This window comes from Paroedura picta, chromosome 4, assembly GCF_049243985.1.
Source record: "Paroedura picta isolate Pp20150507F chromosome 4, Ppicta_v3.0, whole genome shotgun sequence".
NCBI lineage: Eukaryota > Metazoa > Chordata > Lepidosauria > Squamata > Gekkonidae > Paroedura > Paroedura picta.
In genome coordinates this window covers 101,839,633-101,864,773 of record NC_135372.1, presented here as the reverse complement: position 1 = coordinate 101,864,773, position 25,141 = coordinate 101,839,633, and the positions used below count along the sequence as shown (strand labels likewise).

Sequence of the window (25,141 nt, the reverse complement as noted above, 5' to 3'; positions counted from 1 at the left end):
GGGTGGCTGGGTGGGTGTTGTAATTCTGAGGGATCCCAGGTCCCACCTGGAGGCTGGTATCCCTAGTACACCTCCCTTAAAAATGAACTGTAAATAGCACTCAGGAGAAGTTGAGTGCAAAAAAAAAAGTGTGAATGCGGTGCTTTAAAAAAGTGTGAATGCAGAGGGCCAACATTGAAGCTTTATAGCAGAATAATAAATGTCAAGCTAATCAGTCACTAAATAAGCTGCTTTAAAAATTGGAGTCCTGAATAAACATAACAGGAAATGAAATTCCTGCAAACTCTGTGGGATGTACTTCTGAGTGATCAGGCTTACGGTACTTCCTGGTTTGCTTTTCACAGTGCAGATATCTCATTTTGCATAGAACTGACTATGTCAGCCCTCTGTGTGTGATGTCATCTTTGGACAGCCTCTCTAGCAACCCTCCCACGCTGAATACTTGGGGAAATAAAAGATATCGTGAAGGAAATCTGTGCTTGAAGAGCCTGCCATGGGCTGGAATCCTATTCCGACAGACTTTCTGAACTTTGTTCTGATCTTAGGGCGCTTGTTTTTCTTTTGAGAATTCTTAGAAACACAAAAGAGAAGAGCTGCTTGAAGTTTGCTTTGCCAGCTTTCCACCCAAGAGCCTTCAGCAAAGCAAAAAGGGACCGCACAGGAAGACTCTCTGTGAGTAGTTTTCTGCTGTATTTTCTCCTGAGTTATCTACTGATAGGAATAGCTCTGATAAATAACAGTAAATTGCTGCACAGCCCAGACTCCAGTTGGTAAGTAATCACTTTGCTAACTGAATAGGGGTGGTAACAGGGAGGCTGTTAGATTTCCAGACGGTGCAAGAGTAGAGCAGGCAGATAATAGACAAAGAGACAGCATTAAGTTCTCTTACAGCTGGCATATACCCCCAAGCAATTACAAGCAACCGGGGAGGAAAAGTACACTTTTCTTTGGGCTTTTTGTTTGTTTGTTTCAGCAAAACAAAACAAGGGGGCCTGTAGAAAAAGTAAAGTGACCATGAAACCCCAAAGGCTCTCACAGTAATTCAAATGCCTTCGGAACTATCTTGCTGGGAATCTCTGCACTGATTCTCTGTTGTTCTTTTTGAGTTGTTCTAGGAAGAAAGCACATGGACAAAAACTGATCCCTTTGATAAACGTTCCCAGCTGGCCAACCACAGACTCAGCAGCAGAATAATCACTGCTCTTTCCTGCATGTTTTGAAGTCAGTCTCAGGGCGATTTTAGGTGAAGTGGAAAGGCTTCCCTCTTTTCTTCTTTCCCTGTTGTTTATCTCTCAAGATTATGCAATAATTTACTGTGTTTGTTCACGTCCAGGATTCATAGCAAACTCAAGCAGCTCATAACACTCTTGAGATATTAACATGGCTGAAAAGCAGATTGATTGATTTATTGTATGGCACACATAGTGTAGCCACAAGATCTGAGGATTGTCTGGTGACCAGGCAAGGGACATTCAGTGGTGGTTGCCTCCACATCACAACTCTAGTGTTCCTTAGAGGAACTCTAGCTAAATCCTTGGAGGTCTCCCATCCAAATACTAGCCAGGGTTAGCCCTGCTTAGCTTCCAAGATCTGATGGACTCAGGCTTGCTTGGGTTATTCAGGCCAAGTTGACATATGACATTGAAGCAGATGACAGCTTTCCTGGCAGGCAGACCCGTGATTGCAAAAGGGGCAGTTTCTTATGTTGCTACTAAAGGATCAGTAAAATAGGGGCCAAAGAGAGGGGCTCCACCCAGGGCCCGCAACAGAGGGGGACAACATTTGGAGGGAGGGACCTTGAATCCAGGGTCATGCTGCATCCAACTGAACATCTTTTTATTTAGTTTTAAAATGCAGTTCCACATTTCTCCAACACTAAAGCAAACTTGCCTAAGGCTATCAACTAGGGCTGCCACCTCTGAGTTGGAAAATACCTGGAGACTTTGGAGGTGGAGCTGGGAGTGGGCAGGATTTGGGGTGGGGAGGGACCGCATTGGAGGATAATGTTGTGGAGCCCGCCCTCCAAAGCAGCCATTAGATCCAGGGGAACTGATCTCTGTCACCTGGAGATGAGCTGTAAAACTGGGGTATCTTCAGGTCCCACCTGGGGACTGGCCTTCCTACGAATCATCCATCAAGTCAGCAATGTTGCAAGACAAGACATCAAGCTGACGGCTGCCCCAGTAACTGCCAGCCTGCAGGTCATTTTCTCCAAAAGTCTGGCCTTTCTCTCTTCCTTTCCTTGCCTCCAGCTCTGCCAAATCTTACATATCACTATTAGGGTGTTTCAGCAAGATTAAGCAACCTTTCCCTCTCATTCCTTTAATTTCTCTCCCTCTTTTCTACACTTTTCCCATTCAATTTATCTTTTCCTCCATCTAATTTTTTTTACATCTCCCCTCCCACCATATATTTTCAATTCTTGCTATCAAGTCCTTGTTTCTATCCTGCTTGAAGAAGTATAATAGCAAACCTTAGTTAATATTATGAACAGAAGGGGGGGGGAGTTAATATTTCCCCAAGATTTAACAAATGCTTTCCCCCCCCTCCTCCATGCTTTAACTGCATGGTAATGGAACATTTATCTGTTTTAGTCCTTATACATATGGGACAAAAGTTACAACTTTCAGTTCAGGCTAGGCTTGCCATCATCCAGGTGGGACCTGGGGATCCCCTGGAATTCGTCTTTCTCTCCAATGGAAACCCAGAGCTGCATTGTTCTCCTGTCCTCTGCACCAACTGGGAAGTTATTATCATAACTATTATATTAATATTTTATCCTCACAACAACCCTGTGAGGTAGGTCCATCTGAGAATGTGTCTCCCAGAAATTTTCTATGGTGGACTGGGGATCTGAGTATTAGTGACATGTGACAGGTTGCTTAAAATCTCTCTTCTTACATGTTGCCTGTCATGAAGATATCTGGTCTATGGTGTTCCGATTAATGTCATTTTTGGCACTGCAACATGATAGGGTAGGTGGCCAGTTTTCAAATTATTTTCTGATTTTTGCCTGCCACAAACCAAGACTGAGGTTTGATGAATTTGGAACTTGCATTTTAAGGATGAATGAAATACATGATCTTTGCTAGTCTTCTCAAACCTGTACCCATTCATATAGACCAGATAGCAGCTCCAAGGACATGTGATGGGGTGGGTGGAGGAGGCTGGCAGTCTTCCCTGCTGGCATTAGTAGCAAGGGGACTGGCAGCAGCACAGGCTCAGCAGATAAGGTAGGCAACCTCCCAAGGTCACAGCAGCTGCAAGTAGGCAAGGGTGGCTTCAGTGGTGTGCTGGCCCTCTGATTGGCTCTGAGGGGGAGGGCCCTCCCCCTGAGTGCCAATCAGAGGGTCAGCATGTCACCAGAAGTACCCTGCAAATTTTATTATATACTGGATTCAAAGGCCATTTGTCAGAATGGACTTTGAAAGCCCCCCCCCTCTGCGGCCGCCCAGCACACCTGGCGGCAGGTATGTTGGGCGGCCACGGGGAAGCTTCGCGTCTTCCAATTGGGCCCTCACCCAACTGGATAGAACTCTGGTCTGTCTGGGTGACGGCCCAATAAGAAGGCGCTTCGCACCTTCCTATTGGGCCCTCACCCAGACCGGCCCCATCCACTCTCCCCCCACTTAGCCCTTAACCAATTATGTATACCGCTCCCCGAGTGGATACAGATGATGATGATGATTTTTCACAACCAAGTATTGTTCTCTCCTATGCCATGTGGTTAGGCAAAGTTTTTCTTATGTATAAGGCCATGGGCTCTTCCTCATGATGCCTGGACTCACACAACTTGATCTTGTATGGAATTGCCAGTTGCTCTGGATGTGTGTAACACCAGCCAGTAGATAGAGTCAAACACATTGAATGTGTTTATCTAAGCAACCAGAACAATAATCAAATATAAGATTTATGAAAGACCCCCTCCCCCTTCTCCCACTCTACCCATGCTGGTATTCTGCTTCAAACTGTAGTAGCTAATTTGTTTATTAAACCTAGAAAAGGTAAGATAAGCACCTCTACTTCTCATTTGTTTTGAAAGCCCCTTGCCGGAGTTACCATAAATCAATCGCAGCAATTTGACAGCATACATGGGGATAAGGAGAACCAGTATGACTTTCCCAAGACTTCATTCTTGAATCTAAATTCTTTATTCTTGTGCAGCCGGGCAAAAAGAAAACATGACTGGTCAGCATTGTGCATATGCAGTAATTGGAATTATTAATTGATACATTATTAAAGTGTCTTCTAGTTACAACGCATGGCTAAACACATGGCCTAATTTCCAGCATTTTGAATCACTGAGATCTGGATACTTAGTTCAAATAAGAAGTGGGGCCCCTTTTTCTGATGACCAGCTTTCCCAAAATAAAGCCATTTTAAAATGCTTACTACGCTAAAAAGGTAAAGGTATCCCCTGTGCAAGCACCGAGTCATGTCTGATCCTTGAGGTGACGCCCTCTAGCGTTTTCATGGCAGACTCAATACGGGGTGGTTTGCCAGTGCCTTCCCCAGTCAAGGCTAACAAATTTATCATGGCAAAAACTGAAATGAGAGCCAGTACGGTATGGTAAAGAGCAGCAGACTCTAATCTGGAGAACAGGCGTTGACTCCTCAGTCTTCCACATGCAGCCAGCTGGGTGACCTTGGGCTAGTCACAGTTCTTTGAGAGCTCTCTCAGCCCCACCTACAGAGTGTCTCCTGTGGGGAGAGGAAGGGAAGGTGATTGTAAGCTACTCTGAGACTCCTTAAGGTAGAGAAAACCAACACTTCTTCTTTTGTCATAATAAATGTGTCATACCTTTTCCAAATGGGCTACATGCCTTGGGTTCAATGCTGCCCCCCCCCCAAAGTAACCCATAACATCATGATGAATTTTTGGATTTCCTGGGTCTCCCCCAGCTTTTCTCTGATCTTTCCCAAATCTGCTTTGTGAATATTTGCAAAAGATCACAGCAAAGTCTGGGTGGCTGCTGTGTGGGCAAGGAAGACTGGATTTTTCCAATCTTCACTACAAGGCAGCCGATCTTTCCTGGCCTAGACTCAGGGCAACCAACACTCTTACCCTCAACAGCCATCTTTTTACGATTCCCCAAAAAGCGCTACATCAAAGCGATTTTTGCGGGAGTGTTGCAGGAGTGTTGCAGATTGTGTACGACGTCATGCATAATGTTAAAAAAAGTGTTAGACATCAGCAACACTAGTGCTGTGCAGCTCAGGGCCATTCCGCACTCGTTCAAAATTGCACAATGGTTGCAAATTGAAATCGCTACTAATTTGCTGTTATTCACAACGTCGTTGACAATCTGCCACACTCCTGAAACCGATTCGCAAAAAGCGCTTTGTTGTAGCACTTTCAGGGAAATCCCAAAAAGTGGATTCACCCTTCGGAAAGCGCTACACTCTTGCAACCAATCTGCAACACTAGCAGGAAAATTCTGTGCATTACCATTGTTGCGGTTTCTGCAAAGTCCCTCCCCCTGGCTCTATCCTCTGATCTTCCGGCGAAGCGATTGCCATTTTTTTTCTCGGAGCGAGCAGAGATCAATGCACCGGCGAGCCTTCATTTACCCAGCGAGGCTTCCCCGGCTGCAGTCCCTCCCCAGAGCTGTTTTAAGTCACCAAGCACCAAGCACCACACAGCCCCGTTTGCTGGTTTATTTCCCCTTTATTTTTCACTCTATTTTGTGTGTGGGGGGGTGTTTTTTTTTTACTCGGGGGGAGCGTGGCAACGATGAAACGGCAGCTCAAACACCACCTGCTAGCTAGATGGGTCTCTCCGTTGCAACGAATCAACGCAGATTCGTTGCAACGTGTGTGTGTGTTTTTTAAAAAACCTTCCTTAAAGGGAAAGGGGCTTTTGGGGAGCATGATAACGGCTGCCCATTGGCTGCTTGTTTGATTGATGGCCAGGGGCGGGACAAAGCTCGGCAATATCGCTTCCTGGCTAGCGATTTTTGCCAAGACCGGAAACCTGTGGGAAACGATAGAAACGCAACTGGATTCCACTACAAAGGCAGGTATGCATAACGACGAATTCCACTATTTAAAATGGTGTTTTTTCGTTCCCCAACCAATTTGCTACATAGATCCTGGTGCGGAATGGCCCTCAGTATCACCAACTGCAGCCACAACAGGGAAATCACATAAACCGGTCTCCATGTAGAAAATGCCTTCTTCTTTAAAGTAATGACTATTGACTGCAACAGACTCACAGTGCAATCCTAAAAACATTTTCCTGGAAGTTAATCCCATTAAATAGCCCAGTGTTGGATTCTGGGTAGAACTGCTTAGGACTAATTTCTTCCAAAAGAAGATGGGGATTGGATTCTCCCCATGCAGAATTAACTGAAATGAAGGTGGGGGGGCTTCAATTGTTGGTCTAAAGCAGCAGAACAAAATTGGAGTCCAGTGGCACTTTTATGACCAACAATGTTTTATTGAAAGTATAAGCCTTCATGTGCAGGCACCCTCCTTCAGATACAATAAAATAAAATTTCCTCTACTGCAACAGACAGATTTCAGGGAGGGGAGAGAAAAGTAAATTGCCAGGAAGGGTTATCTAGATTTAAATGAAATAAAAGAGATACATGTATAATACAGATTACTGCTATCTGGATCCTTTAACATAACCCAGTTCCTTTACCAACAGATTCAACTTTGTGGGAAATTTGTCACATGAATCTATTCATTCAGTGAATGACCAGTGCATCATTGTTAATTACTTTGACTTTGGAAAGATGGTGGGTGAAATCTGACCTATGGTAATAGTTATAACTATAGCCATGTAGGATAATAATGGAAATGGTGATTTCTTCATATGACCCCTAATAGTAAAGGCCTTTCAGAACACTGTAATTATGAGGCTTTTTTTTCCTACCCAAATCCTGAATGAATCATTCAGCTACTTGTAAGATGATTCATCATGAGACTGGCAAGGTGGCTCTCAGTCTTGTGCCTGCACAGTATTGATAGTTATGCATCATGTTGTTTGTGATTGATGTGGGCTGGTTAATAGAGTTTCATTTAAACTTGGCATGTGGGAAAATTCTAGACAGGTAGCTCTATCCCTGCCTGTGTGCAGCCCACATATCCCCAGCTCTAGGAGATGAAAATGACTCATACTCCTGCTGCTCATGAGATAGTGCTCTCAGGGAGTAACTAAATGTTCCAGGGTATGTCATGATCCAGGCAGTAATCTGCACTATGAAAGGGAAGGAAAGTGAGCCCAAACAGCTTCTTGTAGCCCCTTTTCAGTCTTCACCTCCAGTGGCCTTCACACCTACCATCTTGTGAAGTATATTTTTCTCTTGGCTGTCTCTGCCCCATTGGTAGAAGGTTATAAACTCACACTACCAAAGAGACTGGGGATGGCTTAAAACATAAGCATGGGAAAGGCTGGCACTACAATCCTGTGTAGTTACCCCAGTCTAAGCCTATTGATATCAATGGGTTTCAACTGGGGTAACTTTGCATAGGCTTGTGCTGTAAGCACCTACACAGCAAATGAAGATTTCATAGACTCATAGGGTTGGAAGGGGCCATACGGGTTGGAAGACTCCAACCCCCTGCCTGATGAAGGATCAGCCTAAAGAATCCATTTCTAAAAACATCAATACCAAACACAGATAAATTTTAGCAGGACACTCAAAAAGCAATAAGAGCCTCTGGAGTAAGAAATTGTCTTCATTAAGGCAATTTAAATGCACTGTCCTGTTACAAAGAGGGCACTAACCGGTGCTTCAGCAAACAAACTGCAATTCAGGCCAAGGAAACAAGACTGTGTAGCATTTGACAGAAGCAGGGCTATAAGAGAGACGGCCCCAGCCGAGGGTTGCTCCTTGGTGCCATCTCTCACATACAGCAGCCACAGCAGCCGGGTTTGTTGAGGGCCGTTTTAGTGACAATGGCCTCCTTGTCAGTTGTGTGTATTAAAGATATTCCCAGTCCTCTATGATCTCACTATTACAGAAAATACAGCACATATTTGGGGGGACAGCTGTGGGAGGGGAGGCAGGGATAAGTGTCAGAAGTGATGTTCAGCATTTCACAAGTCCTAGAACACAGATATGATGATTAGATTCATGATGGAAGTCAGTGCAAGTTCTGAATCAGGACCCATCACAAAAGTGAGTATAACGCAGAAATCTATGAAACAGCATTACTAGATGGTACTAGCATCCAGCAGATTGTATATTATATATACAGCATTTTATATCTAGCGGATTATATATTATATATAAAAATTAGTCTTTTTTTCATTCTGTATTAGCAAAGTTTAGACTATAAAATGTAACATCCCTTTAGGCTAGCTTCTCTGTGTAGGAACCCTTATGGCTGGTTCACTCAGTGTTCCAATGATGAACCATGTCCACCACCCTGAGAAGAAAATTTGGGAGAAAATGCTCTAAATAGATAATTAAATCAAGAGGAACAAAGTAAGAGGACTATTTATGAAATCCTCAGGTCCCAGCCATTGGGCTGTCTTGACTGGAGAGGGCTTATTTCATCCCTTATAGCTAGAGAGGCCAAATTCCTCTCCTACCCATAGCCTTTTAAAACAATGACTAAGGGTGCCATCACAAGTACATGGAAGTACACGGAACACTGGATTTTCTGCTGGATTCTTTCCAAAGATATTCCCAAATATATGCTTTAAAAAGAAAAAAATACCGTGTGAATGGACAAGAGACTGAGTTCTGTGGGTAACTAGTGACAAAATGCATTGCTGTAAGTGCAGAAATAGCTACAGAGGCATCTCTGCTACAAGTTCACATGGTATTTTCTTCATATAATCACAGACATCTTACTGATGGATTGAATGATCCTTTAGGTTATGCTGAGGCTTGTGCTTGATTATATATGATTTAGTCTACAGAATTTATAATGCATGGGAAAAGCTTTTATTTCATAGAATCATAGAATCATAGAGTTGGAAGGGGCCATACAGGCCACCTAGTCCAACCCCCTGCTCAACGCAGGATCAGCCCTAAGCATCCTAAAGCATCCAAGAAAAGTGTGTATCCAACCTTTGCTTGAAGATAGCTAGCCTCACTGGCAGTCTTCAAGCAAGACTTCAATTAGCTCAGCCCTCCCAAGCCAGTACTATAGTTTCCCTAGAGCTCAGTTACACTTCCCGCTTAAGATTTATACTTTTTCCCAATGGAGGAAAAGTTACTGGGGGACCTATGAGGCTTCAAAGGAAGGGAGAAACAGATAACTTTCCCCTACTGATTCTGGATCACATTCCTCTCCAACCCTTACTCCCATTTCACTTCAGCTGCCTTCAGCTCCAGTTCACCCCCTCCTGCATTGCTGGCTCTGGTTTCACTTCCTTTCTTCTCCCCCCATCTGGTTCTTCTTCCTTCCCCCTCCACTCATGCTAGCTATCACGTCTTTCCCTTCCTTTCCTTCTCCTCAGCACAGCTAATGAAAACTGCTCTGGGTCCCCAGACATAGATTCCCCCTGAGGCCTGCTCACAACTGAAACTTTGTGTGGGGGAAAAAATCACATTTATCTGACTGGCTCAAGGACCCCCTTGCAGAATTTTGTTCCCCATCTCACCACTGCCTGCTCACTCATTGTCCTTCCCCCCCTTCACAGCTCCAGTGAGTCTCCTCTCCTTGACTCCTCATATCCTACCACAACTCCTCCTCCTTGTGGGAGCCATAGAGGGATCAAAAGTTTAAGTGAGTGTAGGCGAGTGAAAGACAGACAGAGATTTTAAAATCTGCACAGCAAAATGGAAAAAAATGTTCATGGAGGACTATGGAGAAGTTGGTCAGACAGAAAACTAACCACTTAGGAGGATTTGAAAGTGATTCACTTGGAGATTGGGAGTTAAACAGGGTCAGCCACAGTCAGTACTGAGATGGGAGACCATCAACAAAGATGGGTAGTGGCAAACCACCTCTGCTCCTCTCTTGTCTTGAACACCTTATACTGCTGCTTAGGAAGATCTCTCCAAATCTATTGATGGGCATACTAACACAGCGGCCAGTTTTACTTAAAGGGCTTCTCTGAAAGAACCAAGTATGCTTCACTCACAATGACACACTGAAAGACATTCATACAATCCAATAGCTGGGTTTTTACTCTGTGGAGGACATTTTTTGTCATCTTATTGACTGATGATATTAGGCATTAATTTTCATATTTCACCTCTCTTCATTTAGATTCTATTCATGAACGTAAACAAGAAAGTGGATTTGAAAATCGTTATCATTGGCGCTTTAGGGTAAGCAATATTCTTTGCTTTCAGAGTTTGCTTTCAGAATCCAGCACTCCCATGATGGTTTTCCCTCTGGGTTGATGATCCTGTTGATGATTCTTACATCCTCATTAATCATCAGCATAATCATCATAGAATCACAGAATCATAGAGTTGGAAGGGGTCATACAGGCCATCTAGTCCAACCCCCTGCTCAACGCAGGATCAGCCCAAAGCATCCTAAAGCATCCAAGAAAAGTGTGTATCCAACCTTTGCTTGAAGACTTCCAGTGAGGGGGCACTCACCACCTCCTTAGGCAGCCTATTCCACTGCTGAACTACTCTGACTGTGAATTTTTTTTCCTGATATCTAGCCTGTATCGTTGTACTTGTAGTTTAAACCCATTACTGCGTGTCCTTTCCTCTGTAGCCAATGGAAACAGCATCCTGCCCTCCTCCAAGTGACAACCTTTCAAATATTTAAAGAGGGCTATCATGTCTCCTCTCAACCTCCTTTTCTCCAGGCTGAACATTCCCAATTCCCTCAACCTATCTTCATAGTCCCTTGGCCCCAGATCATCCTCGTCGCTGTCCTCTATACCCTTTCAATTTTATCTATGTCCTTCTTGAAGTGAGGCCTCCAGAACTGCACATAGTACCCCAGGTGTGGTCTGACCAGTGCCGTATACAATGGGACTATGACATCTCGTGATTTTGATGTGATGCCCCTGTTGATACAGCCCAAAATGGCATTTGTCTTTTTTACCGCTGCATCACACTGCCTGTTCATGTTTAGTTTACAATCCACAAGTACCCCAAAGTCTTGTTCACACACAGTGTTACCTATAAGCGTATCCCCCATCCAGTAGGTATGCTTTCATTTTTCTGACCCAGATGCAGAACTTTACACTTATCTTTATTAAATTGCATCTTGTTCTCTTTTGCCCATTTTTCCATTGTGTTCAGATCTCGTTGAACTCTGTCTCTATCTTCTGGAGTATTTGCCAGTTCTCCCAATTTGGAGTCATCTGCAAACTTGATGAGTAGTCCCTCCACCCCCTCATCTAGATAATTAATAAATATGTTAAAAAGTACCGGGCCGAGCAGCGAGAATTTCCACAATCCAGCAAACCTGTTACTTGGTCAAAAAAGGAAATCAGGTTGGTCTGACAGGACCTGTTGGAGACAAATCCATGCTGACTTCCTTGGATCACCAATTGTCCTCCAGATGTTTGCAGATCACTCCCTTTAATATCTCATCCATTATCTTCCCCAAAACAGAGGTCAGACTCACTGGTCTGTAGTTTCCCGGGTCATCCTTTCTCCCTTTTTTGAAGATCGGAATAATGTTTACTCTCTTCCAGTCTTCCGGGACATCTCCAGTCCTTAAAGAGGTCCCGAAGATGATGGACAAGGGCTGTGCAAATTCTCTGGGAAGTTCTTTGAGCACTCTCGGGTGCATTTCATCCAGCCCAGGGGATTTGAAATCATCCAGTGCAGCTAAATGCCTCTCGACAACCTCTCTGTCCATGTCAACCTGCCACCCAGGCACTATCCCTTGGCTACTGTCATCTCTAGGTGTGCCTAAATTTTCTGACCTGTGGGAAAAAACAGATGTAAAATAGGCGCTGAGCCTTTCTGCTTTCTCTGCATCCTTCGTTAGAGTTTGTCCATCTGCAGCCAACAGTGGGCCTATTGCCTCCTTTACTTTACGTTTGCTCCTCACATAACTGAAAAAAAAATTCTTGTTACAATGGGTTTCCCTGGCCAATCAACTCACTCTCAGCTTTGGCCTTTCTGATGACTGATCTACAGTGTCTAGTAACCTGTAGGTACTCTTCTTTGGAGCTCTGTCCTTCCCTCCATTTCCTGAACATTTCCCTTTTCTTTCTTAGTTCCTCTTGAAGTTCTCTGTTCATCCAAATAGGCTTCTTAGAGCTCCTGCAGTGTTTTCTTCTTTCTGGGATAGTCATGGATTGAGCATGCAATAGCTCTTGTTTGAGTAGCGCCCACCCTTCACATGCTCCCTTCCCTTCCAGCATTCTCGTCCATGGTATGACACTCATCATGTCTCTGAGTTTATTAAAGTTTGCCCTACGAAAATCCAACATCCGCGTCTGGCTACAAGCTTCCTTGGCTCCCCATCTCAAAAGGAATTCTATGAGGACATGGTCACTTCCCCCTAGGGTCCCCACCTCCTTCACCTCATCCACCAACTCTTGCCTGTTGGTCAGTATTAAGTCCAGTATGGCTGAACCTCTTGTGGGTTCATCTACCATTTGATAAATGAAATTGTCAGCCAGGCAGGTCAGAAAGTTGCATGACTGAGGACGCTTTGCAGAGTTTGTTTCCCAGCATACATCTGTTTAAAGCAGCACTCACTCTCATGCACACACACACACACACACACAATGTTTTTTAAACTTCCCCTGTCACTAATTTTTTCTCCAGTGATCCAAGTTCAGTGAAAAAGTCGTATTGCTAGACTCATTCGGCTTCTAAACAAACAAACAAACAAACCCAGAAATTGATGGGATGGAAAATGTAAGCAACTGTGGAGCTTGCCCATCAATGAATGGGGGAGAACCACTACTATTCTGCTAATGTGGCTAACAGAGAGTAAATGTAGCACGAATAATCTTTACTTCCTATTTCAAAAAACATGTCAAGTGCAAAACTGACCAATTAGGAGAGACTATCCAGGGCACATACACACACAAAAGGCATTTCAGAGCACTATTTCTCATTGGCATGCAGAACATAAATTCTGCGATTCCAAAGAGAAATCCGGGGGGGGGGGGATGGTCAGAGTGCAGGCACAGGATTTGAAGTAAAGCCCTACCGACATGGCCTCAGTGAAAATCGAAAATAAGTTGTGCGGGCATAAGAGGCCCATGTCAAGTCTCCTTGCTGCAGCAAATGCCTTTGCATTCACAATTGGTGGTCGGGGATTTTGAAGGAAGGCAAGGCTTCTGAAGACCTTAAATCAACAAATACGATAATAAGAGGTCAAGTTGTTAATAGAGATCCAAAGCCTAATCTACTACCTCACTGTTTTTTTGTGAGGATAAAATGGGGGAGCAGGAAAGATGTGCTACTCTGTGATCCCTGGGAGTAAGGCCGAATGCAAACCTCATACATCTAATAAATAATTGAAGAGCTGGAACTTTTTACTACCCGGATAATTCACAGCTTACAATCACTAATAAATAATTGAATGTTATTTCTGAGTGTGACTCTCAATTGGCTGGACAGAAATCAAATTGGGGAACGTGTCAATACAGACCGGTGTCCCCATATCTATGTGAGCCTGTGGCCAGTATTATACTATTATTATATATAAGGACTTGTCACTGATGAAAGAATCTCACTGAAAACGGATATTACCTGAATTCCATTTTGACAGAAGTCCTAAAGAATAATGAAACAAGGAAAACTACAAAAATAGGACACTTTTCTTTCTTTTATGAATATATTTATCATATTGACAGTGGATAGGTCTGTTTCCCTCTCTTTGGTTTAATTATTAGACAGTCCTTCTTATACTCTTGTATGATATCTGGACAGAAATCAAAACATTCGGCAAGGACTCTGGACTTCTGTATGTTATAGCAGTCCCTAATTATCTACAGCCAAAATTAGGGTTGGGCACTTCAGCATCCAAAGCGGCCATTTGTGCCCGATGTACCCAGTGTTGCGCCGCGGGCAGGCACACACATGCAGGCGCTGACCTCTGCGCCTGCGTGCGTGCGCCCATTGGCGCACTGACACCTGCGCCCCCCCCCCCCCGCAGCGTAGTGCTGGCTGCTTCAGGTGCCAACGGCTGCTTCAGAGGCCGAAGCGCCCAACCCTAAAATGCTTTGTAGAATGAGGTCAGTATGCCAAAAATAGGTGCCAAAGGCTCAAAATCAAGGGAGAAAAACCCTGCCTGGTAATGTTGAATTCCAAGCTGTACACATGGACAGTCTCCAGTGGAAACTGAGAGATACATTTTAAGTAAAACATAGCAAAGGAAGTTTACTGTTTTAAGGGACGAAAATTCATCTCTTACAACTTTCAACAATTTTGTCTGGGGTATCTAAGGGACTGCCACTCCAAATACACCCCCCAAAGAGCATTATACTCGGTGAACTTCAACCATCTGGTGGTCCCCAGCCCCAAGGAAGTGCCTGGCCTTGACCCAGGCCAGGGCTTTTGGTCCCCGGCACCTGCCTGTGGAATGAGCTCCCAGAGGAGCTTAGGGTCCTGTCAGAGCTCACTGAGTTCCACAGGACCTGCAAAGTACAGCTCTTCTGCCAGGCGTTTGGTTGAGGCCACAGTGGCAGTTAACATCAAATCTGTCCATCCCTCATCTGCCCTCCCCCTTCTAAAGTATGTATTCATGGAGGGGCCCTGAAGCTGACAATATATAGTTACCTGCTGTTGGAATTAACAGTCCTATTGTTTTAACTGTTAATTTTATTGTTAATTCTTGGTGAATTTTACTGTACTGAATGCTGGTCATATTGTTCACCCCAAGATGGTAACCACTGAGAGTGGGGGCCTGAATGAATGAATGAATGAATGTTACATATATAACTTTTTTCTCTCTAGTGTAGGAAAAACTTCTCTGCTCCTTCGATACGTTCACAAGACATTTCATGAAGATTATCAAACTACCCTAGGAGCCAGTGTCTTGTCTAAGATGGTGGTAGTGGACAACACCCCACTGAAGCTGCAGGTGAGATGAGCTTCATGTTCAATCTTCTGCCCCATGATTATTAGGGTTGCCAGATATGGGTTGGGAAATACATGGACATGTTGGGAGTGGAGCCAGAGGAGGGCAAAATTTGAGGAGGGGGAGACTTCATAGAGTCTACCTTCTAAAGCAGCCATTTTATTCAGGTAAACTGATCTCTATCATTTGGAGATCAGTTTATTCATAATCCCAGATCTTCAGCCACAACCTGGAGGTTGGCAACCCTAATGATTATGCAGAAATCTGATCATATCTTGGCCACTTTGTGACAGAGTTCTTTGAACTTTCCCCAGCTGTAATTGAGTGAATTGAAAATTTGGATATTAGAATTTAACGTAATCATTCAACCTGCCTATATACTCATTGTATCAGCAACCTGGAATGCAATGGGTGCTAGGACCCAGGGGACACTGGCAGGCGCAGATATCTCTCTCCCTCTCTCTCTCTCTCTCTCTCTCAGTAGAAGCCATAGCAGGTAATCAGGGCTGATTGGCAGTTTGGCAGGGTTCTCTGTGTCTCTCTCTCACACACTGGCTCCTGCAGCGTCTGACAACAAAATGGCTAGTATCCAGGGAGGGAGGGCGGGAGATGTAGACTCATAGAAACATAAGAGTTGGAAGGGGCCATACAGGCCATCTACTCCAACCCCCTGCTCAACACAGGATCAGCCCTAAGCATCCTAAAGCATCCAAGAAAAGTGTGTATCCAACCTTTGCTTGAAGACTGCCAGTGAGGGGGGAGCTCACCACCTCCTTAGGCAGCCTATTCCACTGCTGAACTATTCTGACTGTGAAAAATGTTTTCCTGATATCTAGCCTATATTGTTGTACTTGCAGTTTAAACCCATTCTTGCATGTCCTCTCCTCTGCAGCCAACGGAAACAGCATCCTGCCCTCCTCCAAGTGACAACCTTTCAGGGCTATCATGTCCCCTCTCAACCTCTTTTTCTCCAGGCTGAACATTCCTGTAGGTGCAGGGCCAATCAGGGTGCGGCCAGCTTTGCTGGCTACACCCTGATTGGTCCTATTCCAACTCGGACAGCCAGGACACTCTCCACCCCCAGGGCTGTTTCACAAATATTAAGAGGAACAATGGGTAAGGATATGCTTCCTTTGCCATGTGATTGAAACAAATTTTGGTGAATCAGATGGGCCATTCTCAAAAGACAGCTATTGTGAGATACAAAAACCAAAATCCATGTAATACTTTTATTAAGGCCAACCAAAATAAAATAACAATGTGTTGTGTCATTTTGAGTGGTCTTGATAAAAACAGTTTCATGAATTTTAGTTTTGGGGTTTGCTATGATAGTTCCTCTGGAATCCCAAAGCCAGCCTTTCTCAACCTTTTTACTGTTGAGAAACTCTTGAAACAATCTTCAGGCTTTGAGAAACCCCAGAAGGGATGTCAGCAGGCCATTCTTTCTGCCACGCCTCTGGAAGTCACGTGTTACCAGAAGTGACATCACTCAGACAGTTGTACTGAATGTGACATCACCAGGCCACTCCCACAGCACAACATGTGACAGCACAGAAATATTTTCAAATAATTTGTGAACTGAACCATACCTACACTCTGAGCTGGCTACCAGTTTGGTCTTTTTCATCAAAGGGAGCCTGCAGTGGAAGCTTGCAGAAACAGGGCCAGAGCAGGGCTATGCCACTCATCATCCCCCCCTCCCCCATGCTGTTAAATTAAAATGTAAATACTTACCTCTCTGGATTCCAGTTGCTACCACATGCAACGAAACTCGGCCAGCTAGGATTTAATGAGGAACCACATGAACAGAGGCTTCCCTGTTAGTTTCAGCACCCCCCTTTCCCTGGTTCCTGTGGCTAGAATCCCTTCTCAGTCCGCACGTTGCCCCCTTCTCACAATGTGGCACCTACTGCTGTTCACACATCCTCCTCATGCCAATTTGCTCAGGAGTGCAGGAAGAAGAACAAGGACATCTGGAGACATTTTCCTTTCTTGTGTTCTGTGGTTTTGGCTGTGTTGCCCTAATCTTCTCTGTCTCTCAGGGGTAGCCACAAAACTTGGTATAACAGAAGGCTCATCTGTTATGGTTCTGAAACTGCTAATGCATGTATGTTCATCTTCTTTGCAGATCTGGGACACTGGTGGACAGGAGAGGTTCCGGTCCATGGTATCAACATTTTATAAAGGCTCAGATGGCTGTGTGCTGGCCTTTGATGTCATGGACAGAGATTCCTTTGAGTCCCTGAATTACTGGAGGACAGACTTTTTGCAGAAGGTGGTTCCTGCAGAGCAAAGCTTCCCCATGGTTGTTCTAGGGAATAAAATTGATTTGAAGGAACGAGAGGTAAAAAAAGGAAGTATGAATACTGCAAGAAACTGCAGGATAGAATTGGACTAAAGTGAATTTCACATTACAACACTACGTGAGAAATAGTCTTGTGACAATTGAATCAGAGTCCAGTAGCATCTTTAAGACCAACAAAGATTTATTCAAGGCGTGAGCTTTTGAGTGCAAGCACTCTTCCTCAGACTTGCTTGCACTCAAAAACTCACGAATAAATCTTTGTTGGTCTTAAAGGTGCTACTGGAGTCTGATTTTATTGTGCTACTTCAGACCAACACGGCTACCCATTTGAATCTATTCTTGTGACAATGGGTGTCTTTCACATTCCCCCATTGCTTCACACTTCCCTAATTCACAGCACTGGTTTCAAAGGAATATAAATGTAAAAAACTTGTATAGATGAAGACTTTTTGAAGTTTAATGTTGCCAGGTCCCTCCTGACAACTGGCAGAGGATAGGGAGGCCTCACCAGGAGAAAAGAAAGGCCCAGACCACATTGCTGGGGTTGCATAGGAAGTGATTCTACAATGCTGCAATATGACTGTGATGCTCTGGTGTCTGGGGGCAAGAGGAGGGGAACTCTAGCAAAAATCATTGTTTTTTCCCCACATATTAAAGTGTCACCCAGATGTTGCTGGCATGATGACATGACTTCTTGCACAAGGCCAGCAACATGGCCTTGGCCTCTCTCTTTCTCCTGGTAAGTTCCTACACTGGTTAGCTGGGGGGGGGGGGGGCAGGGCCTGGTGGCAGAGGATTCCCACCTCCACTGGGGGGGGAGGGTCTGGTAACCTTGGATCAGCTATGCTTTGTTTGTGTCTTTGTTTCAATCCCTTCAGAGGCTGTGTGCTCATTCTGTCCACCACAGCTGCACATGCCTTCAGAAATATACTTGTTTACCATTTTCAAAGCTATGTTCCACACATGTCCCGAGAAAGAGCCATACGCAGTGTGCTGACAGTACCCATAGCATCGTTTTTTCAAAACACGTTTTTTTATTTGGGAAGAATGAGATCTTTTTTATAGGGCAGGAATATTTCAGATTAAAAAATAAATGCCTGCCTGCTAAGTGAGAGTGCTCCAAAGGCCACTTTCTGCCCAGCCACCTTGTAGATTATTCACAGCCACCCTCACCCTTCTGCTTCAGTGCTTATGAGGAACAGGGCCGGGTGCCTGGATACAGTGAAGCTAGTTTTCCTTATGTTCTATGGGGATGGAGAATGGGAATATTGAGATTAGTGGCCTGTAAGGATTCCGGTCCTGAATTCAGGTTCTTCTTGACCTCCCTTTTCTTAGAGCAACCTCCTAAGCTATGGGAAGCTATGGGATCTAAGAAGAACAGCCCTGCTGGATCAGATCAATAGTCCAGCATCCTGACCTTGGGGGGGGGGGACTATAGGATCTAGTGGGGGATGCTGAGTAGGCTGAAAAGGAGGAACTGAGCAGGCTGAGCCCTTATACCAATATAATTTCTTGGGCAAGTGGAAACACTGCTTACAGAAAAGGAAATGGAGAGTAATTCCACTCAAGTATAAGAACAGCAAATAACAACAGCTCACACCAGCCTTTCTTCCAAACAGCTTTTTCCTGGACTTCCTGGGTGGAAACCTTACAGTCTAAAAAGGCTGGGAAGTGCCTTTTTTTAGGCAGTCAGAGAAAGGATGAAGATAGCCACCCACAGGGAGTTGAGTGCAGTAATGTGGAAATGCCAATTTGATGTGCAAAAGTGATGGCCCAGTTCACAGATGGGGATTACTCAGCAGGATAATAACGATTTCTCCCCACAGCTTTAGCACTTAACCAGGACCAGGAAGAGCTGCTGAGAGTGTCAGACGTAGGAAATCCCTAATGTCACATATCAGTAAAGAAATTTCTAATAAAGCCAGGGTTTTGAACCATTTGTCCAAACTTAGAAGGGCAATTAAAGAAACCAATCTAAACTGAACATAAAAACATGATGTAGCTAAAGCTCACTGTTCATGGCTGTCACCTGATCAAATGCTCTTTCCTCTTGCCTGACAGGTATCCAAGGAAGAAGCTTCATTATGGTGCTTGAAGAAGAACATTGCCTATTTTGAAGTTAGTGCCAAAGATGATATCAATGTAGTGCAAGCCTTTGAAATCTTATCAAGGCAAGCACTCTCAAGGGTAGGTGGCACCAGTAGCTTTAAGCAAAAGCAGTTCTTGCTGTTGATGATGTTCCTTCCACTACAACATTTCGCCTGTATTTTCCTGGCCCCTTATACCCACCATTTCCCTCCTCTGCCAACAGAGTTGCTATAGCTTTAAGCAAAGCAAAGATGGGGAGGAAGCCAAGAATCTAAATGAATTCTTTGCTTCTGTGTTCACTATGGAACGCATGGGGTATATATCCATGCCTCAGCCACTGTTTTCAGGAAGAGAGTCTGAAGAACTGATGCAAGATGAAGTTCTAGTCCAGACTTTCTCAACTTTTTTACCATTGAGAAACCCCTGAAACATTCTTCCAGCTTCAAGAAACCCCAGAAGTGGTGCGATCCTGCAGGATATGGTTGTGAAGCATAACATGCTGGCCCAGGGCCCTGCCCCTTCCCACCCTCTCCAGGCCCATCATTGGGAGGCCATTTTGGGAGGGGAGGGCAGGTCAACTTGACCATTTATGGTCATATCACCCAATAAAAGTTTAACAAATTTTTAAAATATTTTTATTTGGAAAATCATTCCAGGGCTGCCAAGAAATGTCAGGGTTTCATGAAACCTTGCTTGAGAAAATCTGTTCTAGACCTATTAGGGAAATAAACCAGTTAAGTTCTCAGGTCCTGAGAGAATTCACCCAAGATTTCTCAGGGAACTCAGATATAATATTGTTGATTTACCAACCAGTATATGTAACTTGTCACTTAAATTAGCCACTCAGCTGGAAGACTAGAGAGTAGCAAATGTTGCACCAGTTTTTAAAAACAGGCTTAGATGGGAAACAGGAAAATAAAGTTCAGTCAATGTACAATCTTCCCAGGCAAATTAGTTGAAGCTGTAATCAAATTATTAGGTACAGAAGAATAAAGCATACGGAGGGAAAATCAATATGGAGCTCCAGGAGAATCTCCACAAATTGGGGTAATGGGCACCAGTGTGGCTGTGACCATCATGAGTCACCTGGCAGCAAACCCCACATTTTAATCATTCATTGCATAAAGTAGTGATTCCTTCAGTCTATCCTGACTCTGCTGCCCACCAGCTTCAGTGGGTGCCTTTGAGTTCTAGCATTCTGGGAGAGGGAGAAAAGGCTCGCTCTGCCCATTGTCTCTACTCCATGCTGCAATTTCATACTCACTATTTAATACTTCAGTTTTATAAGCTTCTATATATTTTCCCCTTCCTGTATCTCTTTTCTAAATGGAAAAGACTCAGTATTTCGTCAAAGGAAAGGTGGTCTAAGGTAGATGGGAATGGTATCATAAAAGTATTGTAATAAAAATGGGGGTGGCATTTGGTGATAATTTTTAAATACTTTGGAAGTGGTAGGCTTGAAAGGTTAAGACACACTGCTTTATACCACAATATGCATAGCACATAAAGCCCTCTTGTGGTCATCACAGTAAATCCAAGATAGACAAATTTTTGGTTTTTGCTAGTTTGAGATTTAGTAAAAAAAAAATAGCTAAGGAGAGAAGGGAAGTGAAAGGCAAGGGAGAAAGAGAAAGATACACCCAATTGAATGCAGAATTCCAGAGAAAAGCTAGAAGAGATAAGAATGCCTTCTTAAATGAACAGTGCAAACAAATAGAAGAAAACAATAGAATGGAGAGGACCAGAGATCTTTTCAAGAAAATTGGAGATATGAAGAGAACATTTCATGCAAAGATGGGTATGATAAGGGACCAAAATGGTAGGGACCTCACAGAAGCAGAAGAGATTTTAAAAAGGTGGCAAAATTATACAGAAGAACTATACAAGAGCGAGCTTAACATCCCTGATGACCACAATGGGGTAGTTACTGACCTGGAGCCAGACATCCTGGAATGTGAAGTCAAATGGGCCTTAGGAAGACTGAGCAACAATTAAGCTAGTGGTGGTGACAGCATTCCAGTTGAACTATTCAAAATCTTAAAAGACGATGCAGTAAAAATGCTACACTCAATATGCCAGCAAATTTGGAAAACTCAACAATGGCCACAGGATTGGAAAAGGTCAGTTTACATTCCAATCCCAAAGAAGGGCAATGCCAAAGAATGTTCAAACTACCGCACCATTGCACTCATTGCTCATGCTAGCAAAGTTATGCTCAAAATCTTACAAGCTAGGCTCCAGCAATATGTGGACCGAGAACTTCCAGAAGTACAGGCAGGATTTCAAAGAGGCAGAGGAACTAGAGATCAAATTGCAACATACGCTGGATCATAGAGAAAGCTAGGGAGTTCAAGAAGAACATCTACTTCTGCTTCATTGACTATGCTAAAGCCTTTGATTATGTGGAGCACAACAAATTGTGGCAAGTTCTTAAAGAAATGGGAATACCAGAGCATCTTATTTGTCTCTTAAGAAATTTATATGCAGGTCAAGAAGCAACAGTGAGAACAGAACATGGAATCACTAATTGGTTCAAAATTGAGAAAGGAGTTCAGCAAGGCTGTATACTGTCGCCTTGCCTATTTAACTTGTATGCGGAGCACATCATGAGAAAGGCGGGATTTGTCACATATTGGGATCAAGATTGCAGGGAGAAATATCAACAACCTCAGATATGCAGATGATACCACTCTAATGGCAGAAAGTGAAGAGGAATTAAAGAGCCTGTTGATGCGGGTGAAGGAGAAGAGTGCAAAAGTTGGCTTGAAACTCAACATCAAGAAAACAAAGATCATGGCATCCGGCCCTCTGAATTCCTGGCAAATAGATGGGGAAGAAATGGAGATAGTGACAGATTTTATTTTCCTGGGCTCCAAGATCACTGCAGATGGGGACTGCAGCAAAGAAATTAAAAGAGGCTTGCTCCTGGGGAGGAAAGCTATGGCAAATCTAGACAGCATCCTAAAAAGCAGAGACATCACCCTGCCAACAAAAGTACGTTTAGTCAAGGCTATGGTATTCCCAGTTGCAATGTATGGATGCAAAAGTTGGACCATAAGGAAGGCCGAGCGTCAAAGAATTGAGGCTTTTGAACTCTGGTGCTGGAGAAGACTCTTGCGAGTCCCTTGGACTGCAAGGCGAACAAACCGGTCAGTCCTAGAGGAGATCAGCCCTGCCTGCTCCTTAGAAGGCTAGATCCTGAAGATGAAACTCAAATACTTTGGCCACCTCATGAGAAGGAAGGACTCTCTGGAGAAGAGCCTAATGCTGGGAGCGATCGAGGGCAAAAGAAGAAGGGGACGACAGAGAATGAGGTGGCTGGATGGAGTCACTGAAGCAGTCGGTGCAAACTTAAATGGACTCCGGGGAATGGTAGAGGACAGGAAGGCCTGGAGGATCATTGTCCATGGGGTCGCGATGGGTCGGACATAACTTCGCACCTAACAACAACAACAAAATTTAGCATGTGCATTCCCACCTGCCTTTTGAATTTGAATGCAGTTTATGACTACTCAGAATTATAGGGATAAAAATGTGTATTTATCTTTGTATATGTTCTCATTTTGAATGTTGCAGGTTACAACTGGATTAAGAGACCATGATAAAACCTTTTGCAAATGGGGAAGGGGTGAGATAAGAATTAGAATTAACACATGAAGGTAGATTTGGGTTGTATATTATTATTAATGATGACAGCAACAACCAATGTGATACTGTAAAAGGAATAAGAATGGATTCTCATGAAATCAAAGTATACTAATCAAGTAGCAAATGAGACTAGAAACCATTGTGTTAAAGCTGCTGTTTGCCCGCAGAAGTAGTCTTTTTGCTGGGTCTGATTTATTCCGAAGCATGTTAAGTGCGATTACTGCCTCTGGCCACCAGGTGTTGCCCTCTGGTCACTCTGTGAAGCCATGGAGTTGAATGAAAGCATTCCCATACTTGGTTATTATTTGACTTCTTGTCAAGGCAAATTGGCAAGTCCTGGGCAGCTTAAAAAAAAAAAGTTTAATATTTATGCAAAATGGATATACACTTATTGTACCGGGAATCACATAAAGGCAATCACATTGGTTGAACTTCTAAATGAGAGTAACAAAATCCACCTTTCAGTTAATATTGGTTTGTAAACTAAAAAGACCCTGCCGTCCTCCCCAACAGTCTAAGTGCTGAGCAGGCTCATTATCCTGAAGGAAGCAATAAATGTTGAGGGCAGTTGCATGTCATTTGTGGCAGGGCTGGAGAAAAATGGGCCTGCTCAGACTTCAAGCAGTTGTAGCCCTTTGGGGTAGATGTGCAACATAGCCATCATGCCTTGCTTAGGAACTTTCCAGATGTGAGTGGATGATTACTGCTGAAGTTTTGGCCTAGATAAATCTCTGGGCAATGTCATTTTTTGTCTTCTTGGTTCACATTGGTTTATATATTTCTTATAGTGCCGAGGGACTATCGAGAGCTATCTCACAGATTCTATTAAGCTTACTCCTGAAGATGAGCCCAGAAAGAAATGCTGCTGACAAGTTGTTTGGAAAGATGGAATATTTTCACTCAAGGAACAGCCACAATTGTTGGACCGTCCCACACCTCTCAAGGATGGAAGAGTTCTTGCAGCAACCACATTCCAGCAGAGGCAGGAAAACGACAGGTGATGACTGATGGATGGGAACCGGCCTGAAGTATCTGGATTACATTGACCCAGCTCTCATCCCTCCTAGTCCAGTTGCCTTCTGAGATGTTTTTTGAAGCTCATTCCTGTCTTTCAAAGGGCCTCCATGAGATGACCTGGTTAATTTGCCCGAACTGAGAACATTTTTTATGATCTCTGGCTAATGCTGTTTCCCATCTCTTCTTGTTGCATGTTCAACCATGCAGGCAAAGTCTTGTTGATTTCCACACAGCTCAGCCTTTGGGTGCTTCAGTTGCCTACATGGTGCCTAGCAGCACAACATGATATGGCATAAGTAGAACTCTCAGTACTCTCCTTTGAAAATGATCTGAGCTGATTTAGCAATTCCGACATGAATGTTTGTACATTATACACAACATTGTTTGTAACACTAGTGATAGCCTGAAGCCAACAGTACAGTTGCAGGTCTTCAAATATAATGCTTAATCAAAGAATAGAAATTTGCCTAGTTGCCGGAGTGCAAAGCAAAGAATTAAAAGTATTTGGGCCCAGCTTTAGTGTCTGCATTCTTCAGTATACCTTCTCGGAAATTCAAGGAGGCATTGTAAATCCATTTGTTACATTACAGTCTGCACTTTTTCCTGGGCAATTTACAGTCCCATCCTATCATGCACATACAAGAGAAGAGCACTGCTGGCATTCATATCTGTGATGGATCACATTTCTAGTACTATTAGAAGAAATGGCGGGGAGTACCATTTCAAATGCACACTTGTTTATTCACTAGCAAGCAGCACACCTAAAATTACAAACTAAAAAGACAAATTATACCCCCTTCAGTTTCCTCATATGGAAAATGGGGACGGCCTCCACCTCTCAGGGATCTTCTGAAAAGTACAAAGACACTACAAATATTGTAGAGAATTTTTTTAGGAAGAAAATTATTTTTATTTATAATTAAATGTATATACTGCATCTCCCTGCTTAGGGCAGTTAACATCATTTAAAACACATAATAATTAAAACACCTAAAACAGTCAAAAAAGTTAAAATTACATCTAGCTCACATGAGCTAGAAATCTTAGTTTCTGCATCCCCCCCCCCCATCCTACAGAGGTGGTTTGTTCTTAGGGAAGGGCCCATTTAGTTGGTATCATTAGTCGTTTACTGTCCCCAACCAAAAGCTTGGCAGA

The 25,141-nt window shown here is 43.7% G+C and overlaps 1 protein-coding gene across 4 annotated transcripts; it reads left to right on the top strand.

Annotated features, from left to right (window-relative positions):
• The first annotated feature begins 347 nt into the window (after positions 1 to 347).
• On the top strand, positions 348 to 24,499 carry RAB7B (RAB7B, member RAS oncogene family). Of its 4 annotated transcripts, XM_077334766.1 has the most exons (7): positions 349 to 672; positions 1,116 to 1,243; positions 10,177 to 10,238; positions 14,805 to 14,931; positions 17,057 to 17,272; positions 19,295 to 19,420; positions 23,758 to 24,499. In XM_077334766.1, exons 3-7 carry the CDS (start codon positions 10,186 to 10,188, stop codon positions 23,836 to 23,838), a joined length of 603 nt encoding a protein of 200 aa, XP_077190881.1. In that variant the 5' UTR covers positions 349 to 672; positions 1,116 to 1,243; positions 10,177 to 10,185; the 3' UTR covers positions 23,839 to 24,499. The 4 variants fall into 4 exon arrangements, with proteins under 4 accessions (XP_077190883.1, XP_077190881.1, XP_077190882.1 ...); XM_077334768.1 differs by lacking the exon at positions 1,116 to 1,243 and having other exon boundaries at positions 348 to 672; positions 17,057 to 17,203; XM_077334767.1 differs by lacking the exon at positions 1,116 to 1,243 and having other exon boundaries at positions 349 to 770.
• Positions 24,500 to 25,141: the final 642 nt, after the last annotated feature.

What these genes read in the sequence shown, in the direction of transcription:
- RAB7B (XM_077334766.1), top strand. Translation starts at nt 10,186, where the DNA reads ATGAACGTAAACAAGAAAGTGGATTTGAAAATCGTTATCATTGGCGCT. An exon ending in GTTATCATTGGCGCTTTAGG is followed by an intron (nt 10,239 to 14,804) that starts GTAAGCAATATT and finishes TTTTCTCTCTAG; the next exon opens with TGTAGGAAAAACTTCTCTGC. An exon ending in TTGATTTGAAGGAACGAGAG is followed by an intron (nt 17,273 to 19,294) that starts GTAAAAAAAGGA and finishes CTTGCCTGACAG; the next exon opens with GTATCCAAGGAAGAAGCTTC.